The sequence below is a fragment of the Ahaetulla prasina genome, chromosome 2 (assembly GCF_028640845.1).
Source record: "Ahaetulla prasina isolate Xishuangbanna chromosome 2, ASM2864084v1, whole genome shotgun sequence".
NCBI classification, from domain to species: Eukaryota; Metazoa; Chordata; class Lepidosauria; order Squamata; family Colubridae; genus Ahaetulla; species Ahaetulla prasina.
Window position 1 is genome coordinate 176,646,032 of NC_080540.1, and position 12,963 is coordinate 176,658,994.

A 12,963-nucleotide genomic window follows, 5' to 3' on the forward strand; every position below is an offset into this window, starting at 1 on the left:
AAGGCACTATTTCCTTCACTGAGGATGTAGCTGTTGTTCTGCACTCCAGATCAGGATATGAGACATGCTCCCTTTAAGTAGCTCTTTATGCATAAAAAAATATGCGGCAGAAAATTAATATGGTATACAGGTAGTCATTTAGTGACCAAAAAAATTGGAACTGTCAGTTCAGTTGTTAAACTAAATGGTTACTAAGTGAAATCAGGATCGTACTTATGATCTTACTTCAGCTCTCCTTTGCTTTAAAGTCCTGTGAAGATTGTAAATGTGAGGATTGGTCACAAACTCTTTTATCATTGTAACTGCAAATGGTGGTTGATCATGATCACATAACCACATTTCAGGTCCTGCAACTGGGCCACATTTAGCAATAGCAATAGCACTTATATACCACTTCATGGTGCTTTGCAGCCCCTCTAAGTGGTTTACAGAGTCGTCATATTGCCCCCAGCAGTCTAGGTCCTCATTTTACCCACCATCGGAAGGATGGAAGGCTGAGTCAACCTTGAGCCTGGTGAGATTCGAACTGCCAAATTGCAGGCAGTCGGCAGTCAGTAGAAGTAGCCTGCATTACTGCACTCTAACCATATCGCCACCACGGTGCTCTTTACAGCCATTTGTATTATCCTGTGGTCACATGACCAGATTGAATAGAATAGAATAGAATAGAATAGAATAGAATAGAATAGAATAGAATAGAATAGAATTTTATTGGCCAAGTGTGATTGGACACACAAGGAATTTGTCTTGGTGCATATGCTCTCATATGGCAGTTTTGCCAGCATTTACTTCCAGTTTTCAGCAAGGTCGTACCCATAATAAACCATTGGTTTGCTTAAATGACTGGTGATTTGTTTAATGACTGTGATGATTCACTTAATCATTGCTGCATATGAGGTCATAAAATGTGATTTTTATAACTGTCATGACTTATGACCATAATGGGCAGACTCCCATTATGATCCTAACTCAAAGATTCTATATATGCATTATGTCATTTAATTAGATTCTGAAGAACCTCCAAGTCCCAAATGAAGATTTATAAAGAAAAAAGAGGAAAGAATATGCATCCCCATGGTGCAGGATGGTCCTCAGCTTACAATCACAATTGAGCTCAAAATCTCCATTCCTAAGTGAGGCAGCTGTTAAGGGAATTTGAGAAGGTTACGAATAGTGATTGCATGACCTGAGACAGGGCAACGGTCAATTGCCCAGCGGCTGAATTTTGATCATGTGACTCTCCAGATGCTGCAAGTGTGAAAACCGGTCATAAGTTACTATTTTCAGTACCATTTTAATTTTGAACAGTCATTATATGAAAGATTGTAAGTCAAAGGCTACCTATGCTATTATTTTGCATATAGACAGCCATAAATAAGCAGCACAATTTTGCTTCTAAAACGCCTTTCCCTGACAGGTCAGCAGGGCACCATATTGGGGAGGGGTCTTCTAAAGATTTCTGGAAATAAAAAACAAACATCACTTTCAAACATCATTGAAAGACAGGTAGCCCTTCAGTCATAAAGAACTGGCCAATCACTGATTATTATTTGAGGAGGTTCTACAGCAGGGGTGTCAAACTGTGAGCCGGATGCGTCACGCTCTGGCCACATCCATGCCCAGTTGGGCGAAGTGGAAAAAAGTCACGATATGTCACATGACGATGCAAGTTTGACACCCCTGTTCTAGAGCTTGGGAACTGTATGCAGATAAATGCAATTCTATGAATACTATCCAATCTGTCTTTGGAAGGTTCTCTTCCCAATATTCTATGCTTCAGTGTTTCTAAAGACCCATCTCTTTTTTGAAACTACTTAATAATTTTTTCTTCTTTCCTTCTTTTAAACGTTCCTGTACTGAATGGTGTATACACCATTGTTTCTCAACCTTGGCAACATGAAGCAGTGACTGGGAGCTGAAGTCCACGCATCTTAAAGTTGCCAACATTGAGAAAAACTGGTATACATCAGAAGTACTGTATATTTATAGTGTACAGTATATTTCTGCTTTGCATTTGAATTATCTGTTTTAAGAAGATTTCAAATCTCAGAATTCCTAGCCAGCATGATTAAGCTAACAGTAGCACATCTGAGGGACACTTGGTTGGTTTTTATCTTTTGGATTATTAGGATGAAAAACCAAGGTCTTGAATGAGTTAAACAACGCATTCAAGACCTTGGCTTTTCACCATAATGAGAATCAGTATGTGTTTTCTCCAGTCCTATTGCTCACATTACTGGAGAGACTTCCTTTGAGGTTTCATTTTGCTTGTTGCATATTTAAATGGTTGCATTCCTTTGCATAGATTTATTAAGCAACTCCTGGTTGCCATTTTACTTCATCTATACTTTCCACTTTCGTCTCCTTAAATGTTTAGAGCATAGGTCTTTAAACTTGGCAGCTTTAAGATTTGTGGACTATGCTGGCTGGAGAATTCTGGGAGTTGAAGTCTACAAGTCTTAAAGCTGCCAAGTTTGAAGACCTCTGGTTAAGAGCATCCCCTAAGCAAACTAGCTCAATGTATCTGTTCTTGTTAGAAGATCAGACATGGGAGTTTGTTTCCCATGAAGCCACAGATGATAATAAGATCTTTGTTCTTGCAAAACCAGACATATAGGAAAAGTTCCAAAGCATGCCAACATTCTAGAAAATTACAGCCTGGACTCTTGTGTGTATATGTGGTCTATGTATATTTGTAACAGCGACTTTCACCTGAGCAGGTGAATTGTCTGTGCAACTCCATTTGCCCAAGGCACTTGGATATTGCATATGATGATGTGAAAATCTCGCCACTGTGTTTTATAAACATGACCTATGATTTAGTACGTTGTGTGAATCTTCCAAATGTACTTCATTAAACATGGCTTAACCAACTCTTTGCTTTGCTGGCTGAGGGGCTCTGGGAGTTGAAGTCCACAAGTCTTAAAGGGACCAAGGTTGGAGACCCCTGGTTTAAACTATGGACCTGTTTATAGGCAGCAGTTCTAGGGTGGGGGGAACCAAGAAGAATTGTGAAACCCACCACACCTGGGAGGCTAGACTGATCTTTTCCTTACTCTGATCAAACAAGAATGGGGGCAAAAAATAATTTCCTTGATATGGAACAGGATAGTGGAGGGAATGGTTAACACTCTAGAAGTGGAAATCTTGGTGAATCTCTTCTGATGGTGAATGCCAATCAAATTTCTGAATTTCTCAGACAGTAAAGCTATTGTGGATGGGAACCTGAAGCTGATTCTGGGCTTGATTTGGACCTTGATCCTGCATTATTCCATCTCCATGCCCATGTGGGATGAGGAAGATGATGAAGAAGCCAAGAAACAAACTCCCAAGCAGCGATTGCTAGGCTGGATCCAAAACAAACTGCCCCAGCTGCCCATCACAAACTTCAGCAAGGATTGGCAGAGTGGCCGGGCTCTTGGAGCTCTGGTGGACAGCTGTGCCCCAGGTAGGTAGGGAAGGGTCTATTGTCTTATTTTGGTGCTTGGGGGATGCAAATGAATGATGTCTACATAGATACTATTTCACTCTGGCTATCATTTCTGTATTTGTTGTACTACTGATACATAAAACTACTAACAATTTAGCTTTTCCCATTTGGCACATTTGCTGGACTACAATTGCTGGTTTGGTAATGAATGTTGGAGATGATGGGAAATGCAGTAATGCTTCTCTTGGAGAGTCCTAGGATGAGGAAGACTGAATTGGCCAATATTATTTAAAATCTCCCTTTAGAGGAGGTATAGGAACCAATCACTGGGAAGAGACTTTTTAGCTTGGAATTTAATATTCCATGCAATTCTTGAGTTCTGAGCAAGATGAATGCAACGTGCTGTATCTTTATCAGAGTTCAGATATTGCTGTACTTAAAAGTTGGTGAGATGTGTAGCTAGCTTGTTACTTTGCATAATTTGCAGCTCTTGTGAGATGGGCAGCCATATAAATATGATAAATAAATACCTTTTTTTAAAAAAATATAGTACATCATGTGGCTTGTGCTCCTATTTCTGGGAATTTTCTGACCTGCGAATGCCCTGTTTGCTAAAATAGAGGAGCAGATAAAATAGTTCATCCTGCTAAAAGTCTCTGTAGGAAAATAATTTTACTGTCTGTGGTTAATGAAGTCATGGGACCTCTCTCAAAACAGGCTTGTGCCCTGACTGGGATTCGTGGGATGCTAGCAAACCTGTCAACAATGCTCGTGAAGCTATGCAGCAAGCTGATGATTGGCTGGGCATCCCACAGGTAAGCAAAGAATACTTATTCTGTCCCCTACAGAACTCGGGGCTTGACAATGGATAATGTTGATAGGGCTGTTGGTGTGTTTTTGTTGTATGTGTTCCAAAATAAACTACTGCGCCTTGAGTTGCACATACTTGGGCTGGATCTCTGCAGCAATTCTGTATTTTCTGTAGGTGATCACTCCAGAAGAAATTGTAGATCCCAACGTGGATGAGCACTCGGTGATGACATACCTCTCTCAATTCCCTAAAGCTAAACTAAAGCCAGGAGCTCCTCTGAGACCAAAGCTCAATCCCAAGAAAGCCAGAGCTTACGGGCCAGGTGAGTCACAAATCAAAGATAAAGGCTTAGCGTGTCTGTCGCTTACGTATCTTGGAGACTGGTGACTGAATAGGTTGGCTGTTAAAGTAGGAATTTTGAATGACTAATTTGTTGAGTTTACATCACACTAAGACTTAAATCATTCCATTCCATTCACTTTATAGGGTGTATAAGGACTCAACCGTTGCAATGGTTTATGACTTGGAACTAACACAGTGATCAAACTAACATCCTCTGAAAGCGGATAGGAAATGTAGCTGTACATTAGCTAATTAGAGACAGCTGGCATCACCTTGATAACTTGAAGAACAGTTCAAGCACAGGAAGAATTTTTTCAAGGGCGCCTCCTGTCTTGGCCAAAGTGCTATCCTGGCACCATTGACAGCAGGAATCCAGTACCAATCATCACACATCCTCTGTGTCCTTGTTAATTTTAGGTATTGAACCCACGGGTAACATGGTGAAGAAGAAGGCCGAGTTCACAGTAGAAACCATCAGTGCTGGTCACGGAGAGGTGTTGGTTTATGTAGAGGATCCAGCTGGCCATCGTGAAGAAGTAAGTTATTTTCAGAAGCATATTGGGAAGAGTGGATGGGAACTGAGGTGGGAAGTTTAACCATTTTGGTCTACGTAATGATTGCTCAACTTGTCCTATTTATTGCCTAGGCTAAGGTCATCGCTAACAATGACAAGAATCGGACATTCTCAGTGTGGTATGTGCCTAAAGTGACAGGTGTCCACAAGGTAAGAAGCATAAATATAGTGGCAGTGAACTTAGGAGTGTTCTGAATGCCCCCTGTCCTCCTCTGACTTCCTTCCTTTTTTGTTCCAGGTAACAGTCTTGTTTGCTGGGCAGCACATTGCCAAGAGTCCTTTTGAGGTGAATGTGGACAAATCCCATGGTGATGCCAGCAAGGTCACTGCTCAAGGCCCTGGCCTCGAACCCATTGGCAACATAGCCAACAAGACTACCTACTTTGAAATCTTTACTGCTGGTCAGTGAAGGGGGTGGATCCTAGGCAGATAGCAGCCTGCATAGAAAATTGTACCAATGAAAATGTACTTCTTTGAAAGTTTACAAGAAGACAATGATTCTGTGTCTCTCTCTCTCTCAGATGTCTATGTGGCTTCAGGACTGCTCTCAGAGGCTTGATTACTAAAAGGAATAGCAAATGTTTCCTAGTTTTAAGCTAATTTCCAGGTTGTAATAGTTGAAGCTGATGAAAGACTCTGTTCAAGGATTTTAGTGTCCTTTCATGGATTGCAGAGAATGCCAGCAAGTGTATCAGGAGCAAATAGCTTTTCTTGTAGATCCTAATGTGGGGCTTCCCATTTGGAAGCACGATTCCTCTAGAATAGCTCACTATCTTCAGTGTCAAGGGTGTGGTTAAAGGAATGGCTGCCTAGTCAGTGATTTAGAATAATTCTGTCATTGTATTCTTGTATACTGTTGAGAGAGGTGTGTGTGTGTGTGTATAGGGGAGGGGGGAGATACAGACTACTAATGGTAGAACTACACATTGTACGTGTTCCTTTCAAGAATATGAATAATTGTAGCATTTAAGTCACTGAGTATCTTAAGCTGCTCAGCCTGTTCTTATTGAACTTGGCATGATATAAGATCAAATAATGATGTAGGGCTTGGATGATATCACTTGTTCTGAAACTCTCAACTTAATCCAAAAATACCAGCTTCTTGGAAAGTTTTTTTTCTTTCACTTGCCCATCCTGAAACACATCGTTCTTCTTGTACAAAAAAAAAAATCTAGTTGCGGTTTGCAAAACAAGACCTTTCTCATTGTTGCTTTTTGTACATATAGTTAGGAAGCGAGTAGCTTTAAATCTTCAGACATTAAAGATGATTAGATTTTTAACAGCTGCTGGTAAGCAATTTACTTGCATTGCTTGCTGTATCTAGCACTCATGAAATTTTTGCTAAATCCCAATTGAAGGCTCTTCTAGAGCATTTACATTATAAATTTATCAGGACTCATTTATTTTCCTTTGTGGTTTGTATAATGACCCCTGAGCAAAGTCTGGAGCAAAATATACAGAGAACAAAAAGTTTTCTGATAATTTTTCAAAACGTTTTTACTAGATAACTTGCATAAGAATGCCATACTGTATGTAGAGGAAGCAGTATAAATACTATAAATTGAACTCTGTTCTAAGAAGTTAGATCTTCCACCTGCATTAATAGGGTTTGAATGTTTGTTTGTTTTTTATTGAAAGAGTTTTAAAAAACAAAAACATTTCCCCTTTTTCCCCTCCTCCCAAAAACCCTTCCCTCCTCCCAAAAACCCTTCCCTCCTCCCCGGCTTCCCGGTCAATCACAAGGTATTGTTATACATAAACCAAACATAGAATAAAATTTTCCTTCCAATCCAAATAACCACATCCAAAGCTTTTCATCTCCCAACCCCTCCCCATTACATAAAATAACTTTCTAATTATTCAAAGGCAATCTGATATTTCTTAATCTGATATCTGTTTTGTAGATAATCAATCCATTTTTCCATTCAATTAAATATCTTTCCTGCGTATTGTCTTTTAAAACGCTGAGATTTTAGCCATCTCAGCCAAATTAATAACTTTCAATATCCATTCTTCTATTGTAGGTATCTCTTCTTCTTCCAGTATTGTCCAATCAACAGTCTTGCTGCTGTTATTAAATTCAAAATCAATTTAGTCTCAATCCCTGTACAATCCATTATAATTCCCAAAAGGAAAAATTGTGGCAGGAACTTTATCTTCTTCTTCAGTACATTTTGAATAATCCACCAAATTCTTATCCAAAAGACCTTAATTTTCTTGCAAGTCCACCAAATATGAAAATATGTAGCATCATCACAATCACACCTCCAACATTTCGCTTGGATATTAGGATACATACATGATAATTTTTTGGGATCTAAATGCCATCTATAAAACATCTTATAAAAATTTTCCTTAAATTCTGTGCTTGTGTAAACTTAACATTTCTAACCCAAATTTCCTCCCATGTTTCCAACATTATTGGTTCCTGAATATTCTGTGCCCATTTTATCATACAATCCTTTACCAAATCCTTTTCGAATCTATTTCAAGCAACACATTATACAATCTCTTTATATGCTCCTGGGTCTGATTTCTAATTTGCTTTATTAAATTTTCCTCCCTTTGCATTATACCAATTTTTTGATCTTCTTTCCATCTAGCACTTATTTGCCCATATTGAAACCAAGTATAATTCCTCCCTTCTTCATTTAATACCTGTAATGATTTTAATTGCAATCTACCTCCTTCAGCATACAAAAGTTCTTTATAAGTAATCATTTCCTGTTTCTGTTCTATATTTATATTCTCTATTGCATGTCTAGGGCTCGCCCATATAGGAATCTTGTAATCTAATTTATAGGAATATTTTTTCCAGACCAAAAGAGCACTTCTCAACACATGATTCTTAAAAGCCCTATCCACTTTTTTTTCATAAAATAAGTACGCATGCCATCCATATAACAAGTCATAACCTTCTATATTCAAAATTCTTTCCTCTGTTAAGTTAAACCAGTCACTTATTACTGAAAGGGTTACTGCTTCATAATATAGTTTAAAGTTAGGCATTCTTAAACCACCTCTTTCCCGTGAGTCCTGTATTATTTTCATTTTAACCTCGCCTTTTTACCCTGCCATATAAATTTATTAATCCCAATCTGCCAATCTTCCAAATTTTTATCCTTTTAATTATTGGTATCATCTGGAACAGAAACAAAAATCTAGGTAACACATTCATTTTAATAGCCGCAATCCTTCCCAATAGGGATAACTGCAATTTCTTCCAGCCACTCATATCATTCTGAACTTTTTGCCATAGCAAGTCATAATTATTCTTATAAAGTTTCTTGTTCGATGAGCTAATATAGACCCCTAAATATTTAACCTTTTTTACTACCTCAAATCCTGTCATTTCCTCTAGTTTTTGTTTCTGTTGTATAGACATATTTTTAATTATCACTTTTGTTTTATTCTGATTTATTTTAAATCCTGATACCTTTCCATATTTATCAATTACTTCCAACAAAAATCTACTTGAATTTATAGGATTCATTAACGTAACCACTACATCATCTGCAAAAGCTCTAACTTTATACTCATATTGTCTAATCTTAATTCCTCTATTTTCATTAATTCTCGTATTTTATCTAATAATGGTTCCAGAGTCAAAACAAACAATAATGGTGATAAGGGACATCCCTGTCTTGTTCCTTTCGCAATCTTAATAACTTCTGTCAAACTACCATTTACTATAATCTGTGCTGTTTGCTCTCCATAAATCGCTTTAATTATTCTAATAAAACAGTCTCCAAATTGCATTTTCTCTATTAATTTAAATAAAAAATCCCAATGCAATCGATCAAAGGCTTTCTCTGCATCCAAAAAATAAGTGCTGCTGAAGTATTCTTCTTTCCAAATATTCCAATATATTAATAATCTGTCTAACATTATTCCTCATCTGCCTCCCTTTTATAAAACCAGATTGATCAGTATGAATTCTTTGTTGTAAAACTAACATTAATCTATTTGCTATTATTTTTACAAAATCTTATAATCATTATTTAAAAGTGAAATCGGCCTATAGTTACCAGGTTTAGAGCAGTCTTGCTCCTCTTTGGTATCAGTGAAATAAAAGATGTTTTCCATGACGGGGTATTCCCACCCTAATTGTATCTGATTAAATAATTCTTTAAGTGGGCCTAATATTTCATCCTGTGTTTTTTATAATAAGTTGCTGTAAGACCATCTGTACCAGGGTTTTCCCATTTTAATTGTTTAATTGCCTCCACTATTTCTCCAGTAGCTATCGGCCGATTCAGCTCCTCCCTCTGTTCTAATGTTAGAATATTAACCTTATAATCTTTCAAATAATCATAAATGTCCCTATTCAATATTTTGTCTTTTGCATATAGTGCAGTATAAAATTCTGAGAATGCCTTTTTAATTTTATCCTGTTGGTATATCTCTTTACCTTTATATTCTATTTTTTGTATGACACGTGCTTTCTGTTTCTTCCTTAAATTATATGGCAACCATCTCCCAGGTTTATTTGCATTACAAAAGGTATTATGTTTAGCATATTGTATATTCGTTGCCACCTGGTCTGCCATTAACATATTAAATTGACTTTGTAATATTTTTATAGCCTCTTTAAGTTTATGATCTTGTGGGTTTTGAATTAATAACTGTTGCTTCCTTTGAATTTCTTCTTCCAAATACCTACGCTGCCTTTGTTTATTATTCCTTTGCCTATTGTCCAAATAAAATCAATATCCCTCTAATAAACGCTTTGCTCGCCTCCCACACAGTTCCTATAGGTGTCCCTTTGTACATATTAAAATCAAAAAATTCTTTCAACTGTTTCTTACAATAAGTTACATTATCCTCATATCTAAACAGATTTTCATTCAACCTCCATGTTCTACCACCTTTTTTCCCTTGTAATAATTCCATCCATACTGGGCTATGGTCAGTTAAACACCTCGGAAATATCTTCGTTTTCTTCACCCTAGAAAGCAAGTCATTAGAAATTAAAATAAAATCAATGCGTGAAAAAGATTGATGCCTATCAGAAAAAAAAGTAAAATCTCTCTCATCTGGATTCCGTAACCTCCATATATCTCTAAACTCAAAGTCTTCCATCATTTCAAAAAAGGATTTTGGTAATTTTGCATGTATAGGTATCTTCTTGGAGGAGGTTCTCTTATCCTTCTTGTATCAATTACTCCATTCCAGTCTCCTAATAAAATAAACGAACTATAATCCCAGAGGGTCAACCTCTCATGTAACATTTTGTAAAACTTTTCTTGTTGCTGATTAGGTGCATAAATACCTATCAACAAAGTCTTTTGCATCTATCACCAGTTCAATAGCAATAAATCTTCCTTGAATATCTGCCTCAATTAGCTTAGCTGGTATATCCTTCCTGATATATACAACAATTCCATGCTTCTTTTCCAAAGCTGATGCAACAAAATGGTTACCCAATTTTGAATTAATTAAATATTTTTGGTCTGATAATTTTATATGTGTCTCTTGCAAACAAATCACATCATTTTTAAATTGTTTCAAGTAGTGAAATATTTTCCTTCTTTTCTGAGCTGAATTCAAGCCATTAACATTCCATGACAAGATTCTATTTGCCATTACTGGCCTCCTGAAGCTTTGAAGCAGACAACGGAAGCTCCTCCTCCGGTATCTTCCGTCTAGCTCCTCCCACAGCTTCCATAATGGGATCCTGACTTTTACTTTGAGACTGTTGCTCTTCTTTACGCTTAAGGGCTCCTCTTGTCACCCTTTGCTCTTGTGGTTCCTCTAATACTGGCAGCAATAAAGGCTCTTGGATCACCACGCCTTCTTGAGTCTCTTGAAGTTTTTCTATCACTTCTATTTCGACTTTCAAAACTGTAGAAAGAAAATCCTTTGCCTTTAAAACAGTGTCAATTCTATATCTCCTTCCTTGATAGAATAGTGTCAGTCCAACTGGCACCTCCCATCTGAATTGAATCTGATGTTTTTTAAGTTCATGTGTAAAAAAAGCAAATTCCTTCCTATCTCTTAACATCTTTGAAGGAATCTCTTTCAACACCTTCAACTCCTGTTCTCCAATTTTTAAAGTTGTCTGATATGAAACTTGCAGAATTTGATTTCTCATAGTCCTTTTCACAAAATAAACCACAATGTCCCGAGGAAGCTTTCTCTGTCTTGCAATCCAAGAATTAACTCTATATATTTTATCAATTTGGTAAGCTACCTCTTGGGGGTCCACTTCAATAAATTCAGCCAATGCTTCTGATATAATTTTTCTTAAGTCTTCTCCTCGCTCTTCTTGCATACCACGAATTCTAAGAGCTCCTTCCATAAGTTTATATTGTAATATCACAACCTGATCTTCATTTTGATCCACTTTTTTCTGAACACCTTTCATTTTGTCTTCTAAATGCTTATTTGACTGAGAGATCTGTTGCATTTCCACTTCCAATCCTTCAATTTTTTTACTCAGTCCTTGAACTGCCATAAGAATATCTTCTCTTATTTTTGCATTAAAATTCTCCATCATCTCTTTTTGCCTATCTTCAGAAAGTTTTAATTGTTCTTTCAATATTTCCTCAAGACTTGGTTCAGATCCCCTTCTTCCAGAAGGCTTTAAAGGTTTAGCTGCCATTCTGTCTTCAAAAGAATCAGGAATTCAAACTTAATAACTCTCCTTCCCTCCTTTCAGTATAAAAACTCCGTTTGTAACAATCCACAAATAACGCTGCTTCATCGTACTAAAAATTTTACTTTCACTTTTAGACGCCATTTTAAAAGTCAATTAATCAAAGACAAAGAAAGGTTTCAAGTTTCAAAAAGGGAGTCGGTACTTGCCGTGCTGATTCTACATCAAAGATCGAACGCTTGTGAAATTCCCGTCTGCTTAGAAAATCAATCAATTTAATAAGTCCTTTTGAGCAGAAGCGACTTTCCCACTCCTTTTTCCTGATAAAAACAGGAGCGTGTTGAAGTTGGAGGGAGTGGAATTCGGTGGGGTCATAAATCCAGGAAAATTCGCTCTTAAGAGCAAACCCCCTGTCACACCTGCCACTTTTCCACAACTCTGATAACCCTCTTTCGCCCGGAGGGTATGCTAAGATCAGTGAACAGTGATTTTTTTTCTGTTTCACTGACTTTTACAATCTTCTAACACGGAGTGCACCAGCAGGAGGGTGACGTCACTGGAGCCTCAATAGGGTTTGAATGTTTGTTCAATTGCTAGAGTTCAAATTTAAACTATGCTTTGGATCAAATAGCAGTTTCAGCTGTCATCTTTCTCCAAAAAGATGTCATTTTTTGAGATTTTAAGATTGCCTTTGCCAACTGAATACCCTCTAAGCTGGCAATATAATTACTGTTCTGCTTGAGAATTCTGGGCAATGCACTGTAGTCCCAATAGATCTAGGGACACCAGTTAAGGAAGAGTAACTTTTAAAAAGGCAAAATGGTTTTGTTATGAGGCAATAGAATGCATTTAATGATGAAAATTAGGTTTGCCCTAAAGTAATAATTGCTAATGGAGAAAGCATTTACATAATTTTGATGCTTTAAAGAACCGCCGGACTTGTTAGTGAAAAATTCGAGCAATAATACTTGATGAAATATTGATCTGTAGAGAATGGAAACCGGAGTACTTCCCATTTCTGTGATTTCAAATGCAAATGGGTGTGGGAGTTAAGGAAGTTTACTTTTAGGAGCTGGGTTTTCCAGGGGCATATCTCCATAGAAATCATACATATGGAAAGAACAGAAGTGCCTTTAGAGTTGGTCGATTCGCATATATTATCCAGGCCAGTTTACTTTGATAAATTGCCACTGATAAAACAATTTTTT

At 37.2% G+C, this 12,963-nt stretch overlaps 1 protein-coding gene across 5 annotated transcripts in view; it reads left to right on the top strand.

The window, feature by feature from the left end:
- The window catches only part of FLNA (filamin A), an 88,957-nt gene that overhangs the window by 21,172 nt on the left and 54,822 nt on the right, over positions 1-12,963 (top strand). For all 5 annotated transcript variants that reach the window (XM_058166491.1, XM_058166493.1, XM_058166492.1 and 2 more), the window contains exons 3-8: positions 3,200-3,448; positions 4,148-4,245; positions 4,416-4,563; positions 5,001-5,119; positions 5,230-5,307; positions 5,396-5,558. In XM_058166491.1, the coding sequence (XP_058022474.1) occupies positions 3,200-3,448; positions 4,148-4,245; positions 4,416-4,563; positions 5,001-5,119; positions 5,230-5,307; positions 5,396-5,558 (855 nt within the window). The remainder of the gene's footprint in view (positions 1-3,199; positions 3,449-4,147; positions 4,246-4,415; positions 4,564-5,000; positions 5,120-5,229; positions 5,308-5,395; positions 5,559-12,963) is intronic.